We start from the raw sequence: 21,220 nt of genomic DNA on the forward strand, positions 1-21,220 counted from the left end.
TGCAAAACCAAGCAGACGATACATGGCAGCCCAGTACATATATCTCCCAGAGCCTTACTGAGACAGAGAAATGTTACGCACAAAAAGAAAAAGAAGCATTAGCTGCTACGTGGGCATGTGAAAGTCTCTCCTCTTACCTGCTTGGTCTGAAGTTTACACCTTGGACAGACCACAAGCCTCTGCTTCTACTGTTGGGCTCCAGGGGGCTTAATGGGCCGCCGCCACGGATATTGAGATTCAGTCTACGTTTGCTGAGGTTCACATACACCATTGAAAAAGAAATTCAGATAGAAAGGGACATTGCAGTCTTTCTTGATACCATACAGGCTACGTTACCAGCTTCAAAAATGTACCTTCAGCAAGTTGGCAATGCAGACGAGACATGCCGGCCTGTCATCAAATACCGCCTTAATGGCTGGCCTGAGAAACGTGAGGTTGAACCAGATGTGAAACCCTTTGGGCAAGAAAATGTGGACTTTCACCTTGTTGGCCACCCTCTGCTGAAAGGCCAACAATCAGTCATACCACAGTATTTGCATGGGAGAGTCCTAAAGCAGATTCATTAAGGGCACCAGGGTATCACAAAATGTGGAGCATGCGCTCAGCAAACCGTTTTGTGGCCAGGATTGTTTAACCAAATAAGACAGCGTGTGCGTGCCTGTGAAGCATGTCAAATCAACCAACAACCTCACTGTGAGCCCCTTCTCTCCACACCCACTCTGGACAGACGAGGGATCCAGATCATATAGATCTGGATTACCTTTAACAAATCTAAAGTCCTGTTTCACCCTCTTTCAAAGCCCACAAGAGTCTCTTAAAAATCACCACAGTCACATCTACAGGGCCTCACACTTCCAGTGTTAATCAGCTCTTCTAGGCAATGGTAAGGTAATGTCACAAAATCAAGGTGAGACTCGATGCCTTTGCAGATCAACTTTAAGGTTTATTTAAACCATTCAAAACAGGATGATATAAAGCTCACAGCACAACAGGCATAGGAAACACAACAAGATGGCAAGGTTTCAGGACACAAGGCAGGATTACCGGTCTCAAAACTAGAAGGGTTCTTAAAACTTAGAGGTTCGGCAAGTAATAAAATCACCAGTGTCAATTTCACACAAAGAAACAGCCACAGAACAGAGAATATTTATACACACAGGAAAACAGACTGACTTAACAGAACTAGGTGCAAACCATGATTGAATGATGGAACTGATCAGACCAGTAATCAGTAGATCAGCAACGCTGAACTCTGAATGGTTGGAGCAGAGGGGGGTGGAAACAAGCTCGTTTCAGGGAATCATCTTTTAGGCCAAACTTCACGGCTCCAGCAGACGGTCCCAGTGTGAAGAAAGACACTATATACCCTCCTCTTCCACTAAAGCTCTTTGTATACCCCTCATATTTAGCACTTAACTTAACCACACTAATAATCAAACAGCTCAAAACAATGACATGAAAGAAAACAGATGAAATATAAGCAAAAAAAACCCAAAACCTTCTATATTTGATGTATTTGAAATATTTTTGTAAGAATGATGTAATAAAATGATGTAAATAACAACAACAAATGCTGTGGTCATTACAAGAGAGCTAATAATGCTATGCCACTACAAGTATATAAGTGCACACATAATAGGTTACATCGGCTCATCGAAGCAATTTAACTCAGTATTTGACAGAAGACTTCGTGTTAGGATTAACATGAATTCTGAGGCAAGAATGGAAAAAAAGGAAAAAAACAAAGGAAGTAAAAACTTATGATCCCTTTTCACATGATTCCCTCATTCACCTCACTACTGTTTCTCTAGTGCATATATATCTGAACCAAAGCTTATGAAAACACCCATACACTATGGTAATCGTTATTTTTCAGTGCACTCTATGGTTATGGAGTTATTCTGCTAATTATAAAATTAGTATACACTCGTGTTTTGGATATATTTACAGGGACCTTAGTGTACTAAGTAAGTGTACTCTAGGATACCACACAAACCACACATACAGTCCTCACAAAGTGTTCAGTCATTGTAAAGATTTCTGATAATATCATTTGGTGTATTACAGTATGGGTCTTAAGTAACAAGTGGCTGACATTCATCTTTAGAACAGGTTTAGTTATGCATAAAAAAACACCAGAAAACAAAAGGGACACCATACTGTGCAAACCTCAGAAACGTTTTGTCTTCTTTCAACTTGTGTCATTATGAGTTCACTGTGTGTTTAGAGTAGTGTCACTAAGTCTTCAAAAAATTCATTAACAAGTCAAGTTTTCTCATGAGTTCCACTGTTTATGAGGAGAACTCTAGTCATGCAGATCAGACAGTCCAAGACTCCACTTAGGTCCTTCCCACTGACAGCAACTTCAGTCCACTGAGAGCATCAGTCACATTTTCAAACATCTTTGGTCATCAGGACACACCGGGATATATCACGATACTTCATTCATCTCATGAGTCCGAAAAACTGACGCACTAGATTCTGCAAATTAAAACACAGATTCCATGATATCAGTGATCATCAACACCACCACCATCATCACTGTCATCATCATCATCATCATCATCATAATGTTCAGAGTAATCACTATCCACATACTAACTGAAATGTACTGCTGTCAAAGACAATTAGCCCTTTCAAATATGTTAAGTATTTTTTTTAGTGTTCAATTTCACAGGCTGGTTTCTTGCTAAAGGGTTTAACTTCAGCTAGAGGTCTAAACTGTATTTTGAATGACAACTATCCATTTGAAACACAGTTTGTTCTAGTGATACAATATTGTCAGATTGCTCTATGTTCTGAAAACCTATGGGTTAATAGCGATAAGATCTTTTGGATTACAGAAACATCTCTTGCTTTTTATGTGCTCTGCATGTGTGAGTAAATGTGCATGTGTGAGTAAATGTGCATGTGTGAGCATTGTTTGTAATATTAATGATGTTAAGAATGTAAAGTATCATAGGAAAGAACACCATGAAAGGTATGATGCATTTCAATTATAAATGATTGTTGAATAAGAATGTGTTTGTTTGTCTTTCTCTTTACAAGACAATTTTATGTGTATAAGATAGTATTACTCACTGCACTGTCTCAAGTGCACAATGAGGATCCTCTTGCAGAATCGAGAGCAGATTCACTTTTGTATTTCCTGGCTGATTGTCATGTAGGACAAGTTTCCTCACAGCTGAGGGGTTTGACTTTAGAGCCAATGCTAGGAAAGAAAAACCTTCAGCTGTAATGGAACAGTTGCACAGCCTGCAAAGAGAATGAGAGACAGAGAGTCAGGCAGTGGAGAACACATAAAGTAAATAGTAACAGTGCATCATAGTTCAAATTTATGGCACCATTGGTCTGGGCATGTGAGCGAAACATGGGAAACAGAGTATCAGCTTACTGATGTTATGATCTGTGTTCCAGGTCTAGGTAAGTCATATCCAGTCTCTAATACTTTAAATTATTTTCCCTTTTCTGTGTGTAAAAAGTAATATTGCGAACGGTCGCAGTGTTTATTTATGTTGAGCAGTCTGGGCCCATCTCATGTTTTGTAAGGCCAGTTGTTCCACAGCATATAATCAACATGGATCAGCTGCATCGTAATGTTTTTAGTGTCAGTGTAATTGATATACAGTTACTGACATAGTCAAAATTTTAAATCAACCAAGGAATCACAATTATCACAATTAACATATAAAATTACACAATTACGTATAAGACCCAGAGTTACACAGAATTACTCCATAGTACAGAACTGCGGGGATAGCTTGTGCACCATGGGACAGAAAATATGTCTCACATCCAGTTTGAAAGTATTTATATGATACTGCAAACAGAAATAAATAGTTATGTCAGTGCATATTACTTCATCTGGCAAAATCAAGTAATTAGGTTTGGTGTAGGTATTTACAGTCTGTACAATACGTGGTCAACCTTCAGCTGAGTATATAACAGCAAGATGATATTAAACTGACCATAGATCCTCCAGTTTACAGTTTGGATTTTTCAAGAAATCAGAAAGTAGTTTCACTCCTGAGTCATGAAATGTATTGTTGCTCAGATCCAGTTCTCTCAGATGTGAGGGTTTTGATCCCAGGACTGAAGCCAGAACAGCACAGCCTTCCTCTGTTATACCACATCCTGACAGCCTGTAAGGAGAGACAGACAGCAGGTTCAGTCGGTTAGTTCTGCTGATTCTCATGTCCTCACTCTCTTACTCTTCCTTTGATTATGCTGTGCAGTTGAGCAAAGCACTTAACACCAAAGAGCTCCAGGTGCACCATGGCTTGAAAAAAGATTTGTATGCACACACAATCTTTTATCAGTCACTTCCTTTTGGGGTGCTTTTATGCTCTGCTTGTTTCAGATCTTAATAATATTGCTTTATATGTTCGTGACACTCACTTTAACTTTTCCAGTTTACAATGTGGATCCTTCTGCGTTTTAAAAAGTTGCTTCACTCCAGAATCTCCAAGTATATTCCAGCTGATATCCAGCTCTTTCAGATATAAGGGATTGAAAGTCAGAGCTGAAGCCAGGGTAACCCAGCCTTCCTCTGTTATACTGCAGCCAGACAGCCTGAAGAGAGAAGATGTGTGAAATCTGCTGTGAGATCAGTCTCTTTCATGCATAATTACCAAAGTATGCATTCAGATGTTCAGATAGTAAACCGTCCACACCACCTATTAAGTACAACAGTACTTCACTGACCTCAAATGAACCAGTTTACAGTGCAAGTTCTTAAGAACAGCAGAGAGAAGTTTCACTCCTGAGTTTCCCAGTGTATTGTGGCTTAGGTCCAGCTCTTTAAGGTGTGTATGGTTTGATCCCAGGGCTGAGGCTAGAGCAGCACAGCCCTCCTCTGACACACTGCAATATGACAACCTGGACAAAGACAAGGAAAAGATTTGTTTTAGATTTGTGAACATTGTTTAAAATACTTCACATTTACAAGTATTTTAAAGCAGTTAAATTACTGTAAATGTAATTTACCACAAGCACAAACAGGCAGTTAATTGGAGTTGTGTTTTTAATTGTATATTACTGTATGGGTACCTTTTTAAAATATGTCACAGTTTAATATATTACTCACTTCAGTTTCTCCAGTTTAAACTGTTTATATTTCAGTAGCTCAGCTAGCGATTTTGCCCCAGAGCCTCCAAGTTCATTCCTGGACAGATCTAATTCTTTCAGGTGTGAGGGGTTTGACCTCAAAGCTGAAGCCAGAGGAGCACAGCTTTCCTCTGTCATACTGCAATCTGACAATCTGTAGTGAAAAAACAAGAGCTATTATGACGTTCTTTAGGAGAACTATAAATCATGTCACAGAATAACCGCTGCACTAAAATTTTAAGTTATGGGCAATCGTGTGATTCAGAATTCATCACCATGGGTAGAGCTGCAGTGATAGTGTGCAAAAGGGCCAGCATAACACCACAGCAGAAGTGTGAATAACACACAGTTACTCATGTACCTTGATAGTAAGTAAACATTGCATTTAGCAGGTGGCAGCCACTGTATAGACTTTACTGTAGTATATATGGAATATAATGGAAATTCACCAATGCTGGATATCCTACCAGCTGAATTTATTGTTTAAACATCATAAAAGTGTCACGGTCGCGGGCATGTTTTCCTGTCATTCCCTATGTTTCTAGTGTTTCCCTCATCCCTGCGTTTCTTGTGCTCCCCCTGTTGTCTGTCTGTGTGTGTGTGTGTGTGGGCGTGGCGCTCCCCTCACTCTGCCGATTGCTGTTCAGTCTACACACCTGCGGTCTATCATCTCATCAACTCTACAGCATTTCAGCCCCGGTGCTTCCCCTACTCTTCGTCAGTTCGTTGCTTCAGCGTGGTTGAGCTTGTTCCTCGGCCGTTTGAATCGTGTATTCATGCTTGTTTTTATGTGTGTGATTTGCCAAACTAATTATTCTCTCCCTGCACCCAGGATGACTTTCTCTCTCACCTGCCTGCATCCCCTGCTTGCCTCTTGCCTGCCCTCAACCCTCCCTGCCACATTCACTGCCCCGCCTTCACTCATCTGTTTAGCCAACATCGCCAGCCACTGGTTTCCCTCTGCTTTCTCTCTGCCTTCGCCTGCCAACATCCATTCTCATCTACTCTCGAAACTAACAATAAATCTTGTCTCTTTCATTCTAACGCTGAGTCTGTGTCCTAGATTTGGGTATTCTTCATTGTGTGTACCAAAAAGATTCAAAAAAGTACCGTTAAACCATATCTGAATGCATTTTCCAGAAATTAACTTATAAAATGCAATCTGAATAAATCATGCACGTACAAATCCTTGTAACCTATTATCATTAAATCCAGTAATATTGAATTATATAAAAACTAACTGTAGAGAGCAATTAAACAGCCTACAACTCTACACAGCTTATCTTGGTTGTGGAATTTCATTGGCTTTAATTTATGTTATGTCTGTATATTCTTAATACTGGACAAAATACTGGCTCATGTGCAAAATCACAGTTGTTCATGACAGATGATATTAATACATACCTCAGTTTAACAATTCTACACCGCTGATCCTTTAGGGCAGAAATGAGCTGTTTTATCCCAGAATCTCCAAGTTTATTACTACTCAGATCCAGTTCTCTCAGTTTAGGGAAATTTGATTTAAAAGCTTCAATGACCGTTTCAAAGCCCTCTTTCGTAATATTGCAGAATGCCAACCTAAAGAGAGAAGAGGGCACATTCTTCTTAAACTTTTGTTATATTGTTATGTTGCACCCTTTGTCACAAGGTTGTTTCTTGAAAGTTTTATATTCTATACTGAAATATTATAATCTTATTATACTTCTTATAATAATTTCTTATATTTATTTGCTTTAATCTGCTACACACCTTAGTGATTCCAGGTTACACTGTGGATTTTTCAGAACACCAGAGAGCAGATTTGCTCCTGTGGCTCCTGATTTACCGTAACTCAGATCCAGCTCTCGAAGATGTGAGGGGTTTGAGCTAAGACTTTTAGCCAGAGCAGCAAAGCCTTCCTCTGTTATACAGCAGTAATACAATCTGTAGAGAGGGAATGTGTTACAGGGAATCAAAAGGGAATGAAAACAGAAACAGATTCCACGGTTAAGGTTGTTTTAGTTTTGAAAATGTAGTTTGTACTTTATTTTATCTTATTTTTGTTTGTTTGTTTGTCTTGGGGGAAGCCTCTTATTGTAGTTTAAATATAGGTTGGGGAAGGCATTCTGTGCAAAAGTGGTACAAATTCTGAAATATTGTGTTTCTGTTTGTTTGTTCGATTGTTTAACATTTAAATGACTATCTTTTCATTCTCTGACACACCACCTAGTTGCTGAGACCCATCTCTTTTTGGTTATGTTTAAGTTTCATCTTCATTGTTTCTTTGATTTTGTTCTTTAGTGCCCAAATATCTGAGTACTGACCTCAGTGTCTCCAGTTTACGTGATTTTGACAATAAAATGGAGAGCTGCTTCGCTCCTGAGTCTCCTGGTTCATTGTAACTCAGATCCAGCTCTTTGAGATGCGATGGGTTTGAGCTCAGAGCTGAAACCAGAGCAGTACAGCCTTCCTCTGTTATACTGCAGTCTGACAGCCTACACAGAGAGAAGGAGAGTGACTTTTTCATCTCTTCTCTGACCTCCAGAGAAAAACACTAATTGTTTTGACTCTGAAAACACTTACTGTTTTGTTTTACTAATTGTTTTATTTCCCTTTTTAAATAACAATTTAATTGTTTTTTAAAGCAGAGTTAAAGAGTATTCATTAGGAACGTAGCTAAGCCTGCCTTTCATTCTTTTCCCTCCTTTTATCCCTTGTTGGAGTGCACTACCCAGAGACTTAAGTGCATCTATCACTTCTCCATCTTTACCTTCTGTCCTCATGACCAATCAGAGCCCAGTTTTACCTGATTAGACAGACAATAATGTGATCTAATTATTGTTTGCACCTGTTCTCAGTTTGTTTCTCCATTGTGTTTTGTGTACATTTACCCCTGTGTTTTGCTGTGTCTCTTACTTGCTGATTGTGCTGAGCCATGTGGGCCTGCTCTTTGTTTAGCCTGGCTCCCTGATAACCCCCTTGTTCCCTGTTATCCTCCCTGTTCCCTGTTAGTCTTTTGCCTGGATCAGACTACACAATCTTTTCGTCTTTCATGATGATCACCATGTCAGATTAGGTAATCACAGTGCAACACTACAGACTGGCAACACTATAAGTCATCCTTTGCTGCCTCTCAAGACCTTGTGCAAGTTCATAGGTTGTCGGGGAGGACGACTGTCATTCACCCTGTTGGTCAGTGTCAAGGAACAGGATGTAGGAGATGTCAGACTAGGCAGGAAAAAACAAAAAAATTCTGACATGCTAGACTTTTCGTGTCGTGTTTCGTGTTTCGTTGTGGGGTGTCACTGTTCTTAGATTATGTCACACTACAAGGGGTAAAAGTGCCGATTCGTCGTTCCCAACATTCATATTCAGGCCAGACACTGGAAGTTTGTCTGCGACAACAAAATCGTGTCAAAATCAGGTTGAAATCGTGTAGTCTGAACACGGCTTTACTGTGTATTGAACTTTGCCTTTACCTGAATTTTGGCTTTAGCCAGCCTCCAGTTGCTTGTTTTTTGTGTATCAGCCTGTTTTTTTTACTTTGTGTTCAGAATGCTTCTTGGATTAAAACTTTTGCCTGCACTTGCATTCAGTCTCTCTCAATTGGTCACTGCATCTCATCCTTCCTCATCATACCACTAAGTGATCGCCAGTCCTAGCACTTCTATAGCAGTCTAACTGCCCTACATGCCTATCTGCCTGACTGGAAAATGTTGCCTTCACTCCCATGCATATCTATTTCTTAGTCTCAATGTATCTTGTCAGATTTGAACACCTGCAGCTCTGTTTTTTTTCACATAAACATCATGTCATGTTATTCTCTCTCTTTATACCAACCCTTGGAGCATTTGCCTTTAAGCCCCAGACCAACATGAAGAATGAGTAACCTGCCAGACTCAGCAGGAATTGCTATTAACTAATATTAACAACCTTTAAAGTGAAAACAAAAACATTTTGTTGCAGTAGTGTTCAAATACATATAACCATGACAGAATTTTAAAGTATTCATTTTTCAACATTTTATCCCAAGTAATTTCATTTTAATTAAAAAGTGCAGCTGTTAGGTTTCTATGGCATCGATTATGAGGACATGAGTATATAACACCGGAGTTTGTATTTATTGAATAGTTTTGATGTGGAAATTCAGGTAGGAACACATAAAGGCAATAACACTGACCTCAGTTTCTCCAGTTTACAAAGTGAATTTTTCAGTGGGGCAGAGAGCTGCTTTGCTCCTAAATCTCCCACTTTATTCAAGCTCAGATCCAGTTCTCTCAGGTGTGAGGGGTTTGAACCCAGAGCTGAAGCCAGGGCCACACAGCCATCCTCTTTTATTCTGCAGCTACACAGTCTGTAAAAACAGAAAGAGAGAAACTCAGCACATTTACAGATTTTAATTATTCTCATGTGTGAATTTCATCACAGGATAATTTGAAATCATTCGTATGTTGATACGTCTGAGAGGACTTGTCACCACCTAGTGGCTACTGCTTTTATTCAGTGTTAATCAGACTTTCTGTCACGCTGGTGGTGTGGTGCAGGACCCAAGTGCAAGACACGATGGTTGACGGTGAAAAAAGGAGGACTTTACTTAAAATGAAGATCAAAATACAGGTGTAAACTAATAACAAAAAACCAATAACAAAAAGGTGCAGCATGACAGTGCGCAAAAAAACACAAACAACGATAGACAAAGGACAAGGCAAACACTAGGACTTAAATACAAGGGAGAACTAAACAGGGCAAAACAGGATTGGATAAAATTAACAAGGTAATAATTAGACAAACAGGTACAGGTGAGGGGCGGAGACAGACAGAGAACAGGAGCACAAAGACATGTCAAACCAAAAGTCCAAAATGGCGGTGCAGGTTGTGATACTTTCATAGCTCAGGGAAAGTTTTTTTTGTAATGTTCTTCCACAGCTCATGTATATGTGTGATGTCACATTTCAGATGTAATTATTCTGAGGGACACATGGGCAAATTTATGGGCAAACTTATTTCACCATTATTTTAATTGTTGTCTCAGGTTTGCATAGCAGAGTGGCACAATAGGCTAAGAGAAATATAACACATTATACTTTTTATATGGAGGAATCTCCACAGAGTCGAATGTTGTCCATGAGTATTACTTATGTTACTCAATAATAATAATAATAATAATAATAATAATAATATTTATTTAGAGCCCAATATCACTATTTATAGTCTAAAAGGGCTTTACATGTCTATAACAAAGGAAAAACAAAATTATATTATGCATAGGTTTGAGAAAATAGATAAGTCTTTAGTCTTGTTTTAAAAGTGTTGAGAGAGTTTGCCTCTCTAACTTCTGTAGGTAAACCATTCCAGAGGAAGGGAGAGCGGTAGGAAAAGGCTTGGTTGCCAGCGGACTTATTTTTAACTCTTGGAATGACTAATAATCCAGAATCTTGCGAGCGCAGGGTGCGAGGTGGATTATAGGGTGTAATTAAGTCAGACAGGTAGGGAGGCGCAAGCCCATGTAAACTTTAATATGTTAATAAGAGGACCTTAAAATCTGCCCTTGCATGAATTGGGAGCCAATGAAGGGAAGCCAGGACAGGGCTAATGTGATCAAACTTCGTTCTGGTCAGAATTCTTGCAGCAGCGTTCTGGACCAGCTGAAGACTATTGGTACTAGAGGCAGGCTGTTGATAAAGTCTTTACATATGTTATGCTCAACACTAATATCAATCATTCATACATCATTGTCACTAATATCATTGCTAAAACAGAACTTTTTTACTTCATATGCTTCTGCGGTTGCTTGCTCTATTGCTACAAAGACATCAAGTAGGAGGTTTCAAGTTGTCTGAAGATTTTGGCAAGAAAAGTAAAAAAATTTTATTGATTTCTAATATGGTCAAATGCTACAGTTTAGATTATTTTCCAGGTCCTTAATTACCAATGTCACTGATAGGTAGGGAGGACTAATAACCAAAGCCCATAGAATCAAATAAAGGATGAACACTGGAAAATCTCTCATTTCATTTTGTGTCGCATTAAAGCAGTACCTATACCACACATTTCAGCCTATACTGTTATCAAGAGAGGGCTTAAACTTTAGATGTATGTATTGCTGTAATATAACATGAGGGACTTTTTTTAGTCTGTGACAAAATCTATTTAAGAGGAAAATTCCTGTGTAGCTATCGTACTTAAAAGTATTTTAAATGTATATACATCACATGTTACAATTACTCTTACACCCCAAAAGATACCATTTTTTGACAAGTCCGAGCAGCCCCGGCCAGTAGGGATGTATTATGTAATATTACAAACCTTAGTTTCTCTAGTTTACATTGTGGATCTCTCAGTACAACAGAGAGCATCTTTACTCCTGAGTCTCCTGAACTATTCCAGCTCAGATCCAGCTCTCTTAAGTGTGAAAGGTTTGAACTCAGAGCTGAGGCCAAAGCAGCAAAACCCTCCAATGTTATTCTACAGTTAGACAATCTGTCGACAGGGAGAGAGAGATTTTACTCAGCATAACAATACACAGAGAAAGACTTTAATACTCAAAAACATAGGGACAAAGTACAGCAGTATTAATTAACTAAAATGGCAAAAGAGATTTTCTACCTCAGTGGCACTCACCAAGATAAATAAAGAATAAATAAAATTAATAAATAAGTAAGCTTTGATGCCATGAAAATACAACAGGCCATCTGCTGGTCATCTGTTTAATACATACCATAGTTTACACAGTTACTTACTTCAGTGTCTCTAGTTTACAGTTTGGATTAAGCAGTGCACTAGAGACCAATTTCACTCCTGAATCTCCTGGTTTGTTGTTGTTCAAATCCAGCTCTCTCAGGTGTGAGGGGTTTGAGCTCAGAGCTGAAGCCAGAGCAACACAGCCTTTCTCTGTTAGACTGCAGTCTAGCAGTCTGAGGAAACAAAACAAGCATAATTTTAATCTCTTCATTTAAGATAGAGACAGCAAATTCAAAGAATATCGCCTTGGTATTTGCAGGCATAGCAAAATTTCCATAGTAGGAATTTGCATAATGATGAGTGACGAATAAATAAATAACTACAAACCTGCTTCTCTTCTCTTATAACCATAAAATACTATATGCACTGCAGTCTTTTATTATCAAAAATGGTATGTGTCTTTGCTCCTAACTGATTTGTTTTTCTCTACTGATCAAAGTACACCATGTCATTCTCAAAGAAATATTACTGCAGTAGCATTCCTGTATATACATTTGTGACTAAATTTGAAGGATGCACTTTTTAATACTTGATTGAAATGTATAGTTTTTGATATCTTTTTGATAATTACACGAGATATAAATTCATGAGTATACAATATCACCATTGTGTAACTGATTAGTTATATCATGACAACACATTCAAGTAGGAGCACATAAAATAAAGGCGTTGACCTAAGTATCTCCAGTTTACAACTTGTTTTTTTCAGTACAGCGGAGAGAGCTTTTATTCCTGAATCCCCTGGTTTATTCCAACTCAGATCAAGTTCTCTCAGGTGTGAAGGGTTTGAATCCAGAGCTGAAGACAGAGCAGCACAGCCTTCCTCTGTAATACTGCAGTCTGACAATCTGGAGAGCAAGAAAAGGAAATTATCTCCTTACCCAGTCTGATTAACAGAAAGAACTTGATTACTATGTAGTAGTTCTTTGAATGAAGAAATACTGGAAAGATGTGATTTGGGTCTGGTTTATGCTAATCTTCTTTTATAGATATCAGAGTTTGCATTTTCAGTTGGCAATTGGAGATATCTTTATATTGTTTTGAAGTTGTAATTTGTGTGATGGTTCTATACACCAGGACAAAGCATCTGAGTTACTTATAGTTACATGGCAAATCTTCTGTTTTACGTGCATGACTTTATCTAATAGATTATGTCTAGACCCAAAAATTGTTTCCTGGCTCATTCTGTCATCTCTCCAGAAGGTTCCTTTGAAAATGGAAACCCCAGATATAAAAATGTTTAGTATAAATATTGTAGAGTTTTTCTGTGTTACAAGCACTGCATTTTTGATAAACTGTATGTTACCAGTACGGTGCCCGCTTCATTTTTAAGCATAATCTTTTTAATATCTACTCACTTTAGTGTGTCCAGTTCACACTTTTGATCCTTAAGTAGAGTAGAGAGCAGCTTCAGTCCTGTGTCTCCTGCTTTATTATAGCTCAGATCCAGTTCTCTCAGGTGTGTGGGATTGGAGTTCAAAGCTGAAGCCAAAGCAGCACAGCCATCCTGTGTAATACTGCAGTCTGACAGCCTGCAAAGAGAAGGTACATAATTGTAATTTTATACAAGTAAACTACAACTGAGAACATCACAAAATATCCCTCACTGTGTCTGAATGTAAAATTATGCAATCTGGACTGTGCTCTACTACAAACATATGAATGAGTTTACTGATCTTATCGAAAAGTAGAAGAGTTTTGTCATAATGTGTAATAGTATGGCAGAAGGCTGTGATCAAAAACAAAAACAAACCCAAATAAACAAACAAAAACATGGTAGCTAGGGGCAAATAACATAATGACACTTGCCTCAGTGTCTTCAGTTCACAAAGTTGACTACTCAATGCAGCAGAGAGGTTCTTCACTCCTGAGTTTCCCAGTATATTGTTGGTCAAATCCAGCTCTCTTATGTGTGAGGGATTTGATCCAAGTGCAGTGGTCAAAAGGGTACATCCTGCCTTTCTAATACTACAAAAAGACAGCCTACAGAGAGAGAAGGTATTTAGTTTCTGTAGTCAACAGAGAGAAAAGCATGTTTAAAAGCACACTTAACATCAGATTGACTCTGGAAATAGGATTTTTTTGTTTGTTTTCTGACTTGTTTCAAAAATGCATGACTAAGATTATCTTCCAGGTTGCGGGAAAATATGGTAAGACTTTATCCTGCTACATCTTGTACTCACTTAAGCAGCTCTAAGTTACACTGTGGTTTGGTCAGTGCAGCAGAGAGCAGTTTTGCTCCTTTGCGTCCAATATTATTGTAGCTCAGATCCAGCTCTCTCAGATGTGAGGGCTCTAAGCTGAGAACTGAAGCCAGAGCCGAACAGCCCTCATCTGTTATATCGCAACACGCCAACCTGCAAAGAGGAACAGGATTCTGGTAAAGACACTCTTTAAAGACAGTGTTATAAAGGCATCATAAAATGTATATGTGTTACATTATCCCTTATAAATTAGTTTGTTTCATAAATTTTGTAAATATTTTGCATGACCGATGTGTATGACTATAATAGATCTGAAATATATCCACTGCAATCTATAGGCCTCTTCAAATCAAACATTCTGCAATACATCATTAAGTCTATGGCTACACAGAGGACAGGATGACAGTGCTGGTTACAGGATATTTTGTAATCACCACTCTTTTCTTAAAAAGATGGATTGCTTTGTCTTTTTGTGCAAATTCTGCTGAGTAGAGACACAGTGTCTACTAGCCAAGTAAGCCGCTTGTCTTAATTAGGTTAGTGTGGGGTGCTAGAGCCTATCCCTGCTCTCATTGGGCGAAAGGCAGGGAAACACCCTGGACAGGTGTCAAACACACATTTACACCTGGGTGAGCCGTTTGATTCATGTTAGCGAACTGATGGACACCAAGTTAAGCCTCGTTTTAGTTATCATAAATTATAGGCCTATCTGACAAATTGGGAAACCAGATTCACAAATGTAATGTTAATTTTTCAGTATGATGTTACGGACCTTTTTGTTGGTCTCTAGAAAGGAGGTTGAATGATGACTGAAAGTCAATTGTTGCATGGGGCTTACTATTCTACTTCTGTAAGGAAGAAAATACTGCATTGTGCCATCAAATATTATGGTCACCTGCTGTTAGCAGTCATTCTTGCTTTTGGCTCCAAGAAAACATCAGACTTTACAGTATTTTGGAAAAACAGTACATCGCTGTTAGAATCTGGCTGTATTTTTATAGCAATTTCTTAGAGTGTATGATAGACTCATTTTGCAGGCAAAATGTTGAACAATTCAGGTAAAAAAAAAAAAAAATATATATATATATATAATGTGATTTAATGTGTCTAACTTTAATAAAGCTCTTGTCAGCTTTAACATGTGAGATATTTCATGTAATTCATGTAATGTTGCCATTAAAAACTGTGCTGACCTCACGCACTATAGCATGCATATACTTAAAGGCACAAAACAATAGGACACATTTTGTTTCATCTTTCTGAGTAAGTCACTCAGACTGTATGTCACTGTCAGAGAGAAGACTGTACTATACCTCAGACTCTCCAGTTTACAGTGTGGATTCTTCAGTCCAGCACAGAGCAGATCCACTCCTGAGTCCCCCAGTGAATTGTTACTCAGATCAAGTTCTCTCAGACTAGAAATCTCAGAGTCCAGAACTGATGCCAGTGCTTTACAGGTCTGTTCAGTGAGGTTACAGTTACTGAGCCTATATGAGAGAAAACAAAACTAAACTTTACAAACTTGTCTTCACAAACTCAACCCTAATAATATTTCTATACCGGGTCATAGCTTTAGTATCGATTAAGAGTACAGTAATTTTTTTTTTAGATTAATATCATAAAAGGGTAAATGGAGCATCAAGTCAAATGATTTGAAAGTAAATATTAATTTGAACAAATTAATCATTTAAGCCATCAATGCCAATACTTCAAAAGTAGCATCTAAACGTAGATTTATCTATGAAGATAAAACTGTGTTTGAGCCAGCTTTCAGGCAAAATGAATAAAAATACCAAATCAAATATAACAAATATCAGCTTTCCTACACTCATGCCAACAATGGATAGTAGTGGTATCTAAGAATGCTTATGTATTTCCATGCAATGCACTACAATGGCATGCATTCAGCTCTTGTAATATGGGAAATGGGAATGGGAATTCTTTCAAAAGAACATGGAACCATTCCATTCTTTTGGCTCTACCATTAAAAGGTGACATTACCTAAAGTTAATGTTATCTATATGAGAGTAACATGACATCACCTTGTAATGTCTCAACACAGACAAAGTATCACAAGAAAGGTAATATATTTCATTTATATGATATCAACAATTTTTATATATTAAAAATATATCCTGTGTCACTCTTGAAATTACAGATGGGTTAAGTTTCAGAATAATTATTCTGAGAACTTACAGAGCTGTTCTGGAGACTTTGACCACTGGCAGGAGCCTCAGAAGACACTCATCTGATCTGATGAACCTCTTTAGGTCAAACACATCCAGCTTCTCCTGTGATGTCAGCAACACAAAGACCAGAGCTGACCACTGTGCAGGAGAGAGGTCAGTTTTGGGCAAACGTCCAGATCGCAGGTAACTTTGGATTTGCTCGACCAAAGAATGATCATTGAGTTCATTCAGACAGTGGAGCAAATTTATAGATCTCTCTTGAGAGAGCTCCTCTGTGAATTTTTTCTTGATGTACTTGACTGTTTCATCTTTATTCTGTGAAATTCTTCCTCTTGGTGTCAGTAGTTCATGAAGCAAAGCGTGATTGGATTCCAGTGAAAGGCCCAGAAGGAAGCGCAGGAAAAGATCAAGATGTCCATTGTTACTTGCTAAGGTTTTGTCCACTGCACTCTTGTGTACATCAGTCACAGACATACCTTGGGATGTCATTGCAGGGTTTGTTTTAATTGCTTCCTCAGAACATAGGACATTTTTATCATCATTGATGAACATCAGGAACACATATAAAGCTGCAAGAAACTCTTGAATGCTCAAGTGCACAAAGCTGTACACAGTCTCCTGGTGCAGACCTGACTCCTCCCTAAAGATCTGCGTGAACACACCCGAGTAGACTGAAGCATCAGTTATATCAATGCCACACTCCTTCAGATCATTTTCATAGAAGACCAAGTGTCCCTTCTCCAAATGCTCAAATGCCAGCTTCCCCAGCAAAAGAACACTTTGATGCATTTGAAAATTTTCATCATATTTTCGATTCCTTTGATTCATCTGATACCTCAGGAAGTGTGTGTACATGTTTGTGAGAGTCTTTGGGATCTGTCCACTATATGCTTCACCCAACATTCTTTCTAGAACAGTAGATGAAATCCAACAAAAAACTGGTATGTGGCACATGATGTAGAGGCTCCTTGATGACTTTACATGAGTGATGATTTTGTCTGCCAGGTTTTGGTCACTGACTCTCTTTCTGATGTACTCCTCCTTCTGCGTGTCGTTAAACCCTCGTATCTCTGTCACCCGGTCAACACATTCTGGAGGCATTTGATTGGCCGAAGCTGGGCGGGAGGTTATCCAAAGGAGAGCAGAGGGAAGAAGATTTCCCTTGATGAGGTTTGTCAGGAGAACATCTACAGAGGCTGGCTCTGTTGCATTACACAATCTCTCACTACTCTGGAAATCCAGAGGTATTCGACATTCATCAAGTCCATCAAAAATGAACGCTATTTTATGTTTGTCACTCTGGGTGAAGACGAGTTCCTTTGTCTCTGGGTAGAAAAGATGAAGCATCTCAGTCAGACTGAGTTTTTTCCCTTTTATCAAGTTAAGCTCTCGAAATGGAAGTGGAAACATGAAGCGGAGATCTTGATTTGATTTTCCTTCTGACCAGTCCAGGATGAACTTCTGAACGGAGACTGTTTTTCCAATACCAGCTACTCCCTTTGTCAGCACAGTTCTGATGGGTTTGTCTTCTCCAGGTAAGGGTTTAAAGATGTCATTGCATTGTATTGGTGTTTCTTCTGTTGCTGGTCTCCTGGATGCTCTTTCAATCTGTCTCACCTCATGTTCATTATTGACCTCTCCACTTCCACCCTCTGTGATGTAGAGCTCTGTGTAGATCTTGTTGAGAAGTGTTGAGTTTCCTTGTTTTGCTATTCCCTCAGACACACATTGATACTTATTCTTCAGGTTTGATTTGAGGATGTGTCGACAAGCCAAAAGCGGCTCAGCTGTCAAAGAGATTATCAAGAAAAACTTCATTAAAACATGTTTAGGCAGCAGATGACCATAGTACTGAATCTGTACAATATACACAGATGGGACTTGTACACTTGTACAGTACATTGTAAAATCTGTTAAAATCTGTAGTCATTATACAGTATCTTTAAAAACATTCATTTGACTAAAGTTCTTACTTTCCTCCAGTATGTCAGCAAGATCATTCTCGTTCATGTTCCTGAGGACATGCAGAGTTATGTTCAGAGTTTCTTCTCTGATACTGATCTGATTTTCCTTTTTCCCAGATTCACGCTCAGAGCATTTTATACGACCTGGATTCAGAATGGTCCAGAATCGCTTCAGCTCATTCTTTACCAAGTAAATAATCTGTTCCTCAAGTCTCTGAAACATAAAAACTTACCATGATTAATAAGGGTGCAACACGGTGTTATGTATAATATGCAGTGCATGGTATGCAGTGAATGGGCATCCCAGATATTAATTCATTTATACTATGGGCCACAGATTAGCATTTACCCACATTATTTCAATAAGAATTTGTTTAAAGACATAACAGGACAATATATCTTGAGGATAAAATGTGGGTTTTCACATAAGAACAATAGTAATGTCAACAGGACAACCCTGCTTGTTTTTGAGAACATCAGCCAGACAGGGCACTCTCTCCATCATTACAGTTCTGGGAACAGTGGACTCAGAGAGGCACCAGCACAGCTGCAGGTGAATCTGGGGAAACTGAGCAGGCCTCAGCATGCATTACGCTCCTGACGAGAAATAAAACACACGTGTAATTTGAAGGTAAGGTCCTTCTGAAGTTGGTGGGTAGACTGAACACCAGGAGTCTCTATGTCAAAAATTTCTTCTTGGAATTTTCTTTTGGAGAGAGAGAGAGAGAGAGAGAGAGAGAGAGAGAGAGAGAGAGAGAAGATTAATGACACCTGGATTCCTCTTTAGATAATATCTTTAAGAACTGTAATGGCAACTGCAATAATGACAAAGGGTGTCCATACATCTGTGTGAGGACTACGATGTCTACATCTAAACCACCAGGAGGTTAAAATCAGTATTTACAGTGTGTGAGATGGACTGGTTTCACTGAAGAGCGGTGGAAGCCCTTCTTTTGAAGTGTCACTCTTCATGGACACACAGCTAGGATCAGGTGATCGTGATCTGTCCTGATGAACACTGTAAATAGTACAGCACCACAACTTAATACGTGTATTTTTTACAATGGTAACAGTAAGCACATTTCTGTGAGGAAAAAGATATCTACATATAAAGTACCACCAAGAGGCTCAAATCAGGACTTACAGTGTAGTTATTCCTGGTTCAGATGGACTGGTTTCACTGAAGAGCGGTGGAAGCCCCTCTTTTGAATTGTCACTCTTCATGGACACACAGCTAGGATCAGGTGATCGTGATCTCTCCTGATGAACACTGTAAATAGCACAGAAAGACAACTTAAAAAGTCTATTTCTATAATAATATCAGTAAGCATTATTAATTTATAAATTAAAATATTTATAACTAGACACTTCTCAACACATGCACTCGTCTTACCTGACATTATCATGTTCTGTAGAGATGCCTGTTCTGGGGTCCAAGCCCCTTGTCTCACTGTCTTTAGAGAGACTCATTGTAGACGCAGTGCCCCCTCCTCAGGCACAGACCATGGAAGTCAGTGAAGTTCTCTGAATAAAAAAAAATCAAACAACAGAACATACAACAGATTACATGTTCATCACACAGAGAGATACTGCTTGGATGAAGCAAAGTAATTATTTAGTCTAGAGAGCATGTCTTAAATGCACTACACTGTAAAGGGACCACAGAGGATTCGGTAAATAGCGATACATCATAAGCAGCACATTACATACAAACATTCAACTCAGACAGTTTTACAAGGAAACACAAGAAAAATAATAGTTTTAAGAGCAAAAGGATGTAAGAGTGGAGTTAGACTGTTGTTAAATGAGTGTAGCTGGATGAGAGAGACATTCAGTAAAATCAATGTAAGTAAAAAGTCAGGAGCCAGAAATGTGGTATGGACACCTTTGAACTTTACATCATACAAATGCCATGGAAATATAAGTCAGTTGTGTGATGAATGTCAGCAGAAAAAAAATCAACTAAGGCTTAAAAAATAAATAAATAAAATGAAATAAACATTTGCTGAGATACAGCAAAATCTTGCTCTAAACTTTGAGACAGATTCCATGCCATGAAGGATGTGGTCACTGTCTTTATTTGAAAGTAGATTAGGTAAAATTTAGGAAGCATTCATTTAATTACAGAATTAATGATAATTAGCAATTTGGGGAATCTAAGCTCAGACAGATGAACCGATAAGATTCTTTACCTAATCAACAAAACGAAACAGTCTAGAGCAGGGGTGTCAAACTCCGGTCCTGGAGGGCCGGAGTCCTGCTGATCTTTGTTTTCACCTCTTAGTTACCTGTTGATTTTCACCTTGAAAACAGGTGTGGACACTCTTCAGCCAATCAGAGACTGTATTTAGTTGGTCTACAAGAAAAACAGCAGGACCATGGCTGGATTTTGACACCTGTGGTCTAGAGCATTTACAGGTAAAAAAAATAAATAAATAAATGAAGTAATAACAGCAAGAGCTGTTAAAAGAGATTATAAACAACAGGTTAAACAAGTCAGACAATGGATTTGATCAATCTACCACTGCTAGGATTTTAGTCCACTTCTCTCAAGTAGTTTTAGAAAATTGTGCAAATACGTGTGATCACCCAATATTAGGGGTGTAAAGTGTGTGTGTGTGTGTGTGTGTGTGTGTATACATATATGACATCCTCTGGATAGTCTCTAGACTAGTCAAGTCATTAGACATGGAGGTCATTTCATCCTGATAGTCCTCATACAGTATCTCCACCTTCTCCAAACAAACACAATTTAGTTTCAGTTTCTCTCTCAAACAAAGGCAACAAGTGTCAGACAGTTAGTTATGATGGGTCTCAAACAAAAACTAAAGGGAACAATTAACTTTCAATTTCACAATAAATCTTTCAGTATTGCGATTAAAATATATATATTGAGGATAAAAATTAATTTAAGGAAGTGAATTTTTACACTTCCTTAATGTGTGTGTTAGACACATTTCATTGACATAATTCTTCTTAGCTGTACCACCATGTCATTTTCACAGTTCATACTAATAAAATGTAAAATACGTGAAAA

At 38.4% G+C, this 21,220-nt stretch overlaps 1 protein-coding gene across 1 annotated transcript; it reads right to left on the reverse strand.

Annotated features, from left to right (window-relative positions):
- Positions 1 to 3,077: 3,077 nt before the first annotated feature.
- On the reverse strand, positions 3,078 to 19,653 carry LOC115826661 (NACHT, LRR and PYD domains-containing protein 3-like). Its single transcript, XM_030790544.1, has 17 exons — positions 19,577 to 19,653; positions 19,328 to 19,453; positions 18,777 to 18,780; positions 18,193 to 18,397; positions 16,227 to 18,006; positions 15,344 to 15,517; positions 14,010 to 14,183; positions 13,185 to 13,358; positions 12,501 to 12,674; positions 11,826 to 11,999; positions 11,392 to 11,565; positions 9,266 to 9,439; positions 6,856 to 7,029; positions 5,087 to 5,260; positions 4,705 to 4,878; positions 3,969 to 4,142; positions 3,078 to 3,255 (listed from the first exon to the last, which is right to left on the reverse strand). Exons 1-17 carry the CDS (start codon positions 19,651 to 19,653, stop codon positions 3,078 to 3,080), a joined length of 4,284 nt encoding a protein of 1,427 aa, XP_030646404.1.
- Positions 19,654 to 21,220: the final 1,567 nt, after the last annotated feature.

Source organism: Chanos chanos, chromosome 13 (genome assembly GCF_902362185.1).
Source record: "Chanos chanos chromosome 13, fChaCha1.1, whole genome shotgun sequence".
Taxonomy (NCBI): domain Eukaryota; kingdom Metazoa; phylum Chordata; class Actinopteri; order Gonorynchiformes; family Chanidae; genus Chanos; species Chanos chanos.

Excerpts from the sequence above, each read along its gene's own strand:
- LOC115826661 (XM_030790544.1), bottom strand. The coding sequence starts at position 19,653 with ATGAGTCTCTCTAAAGACAGTGAGACAAGGGGCTTGGACCCCAGAACA. Across the intron at positions 14,184-15,343 it reads TGTAAACTGGAGAGTCTGAG|GTTGGCGTGTTGCGATATAA; the intron begins GTATAGTACAGT and ends TCCTCTTTGCAG. Across the intron at positions 3,256-3,968 it reads TGTAAACTGGAGGATCTATG|GCTGTGCAACTGTTCCATTA; the intron begins GTCAGTTTAATA and ends TTCTCTTTGCAG.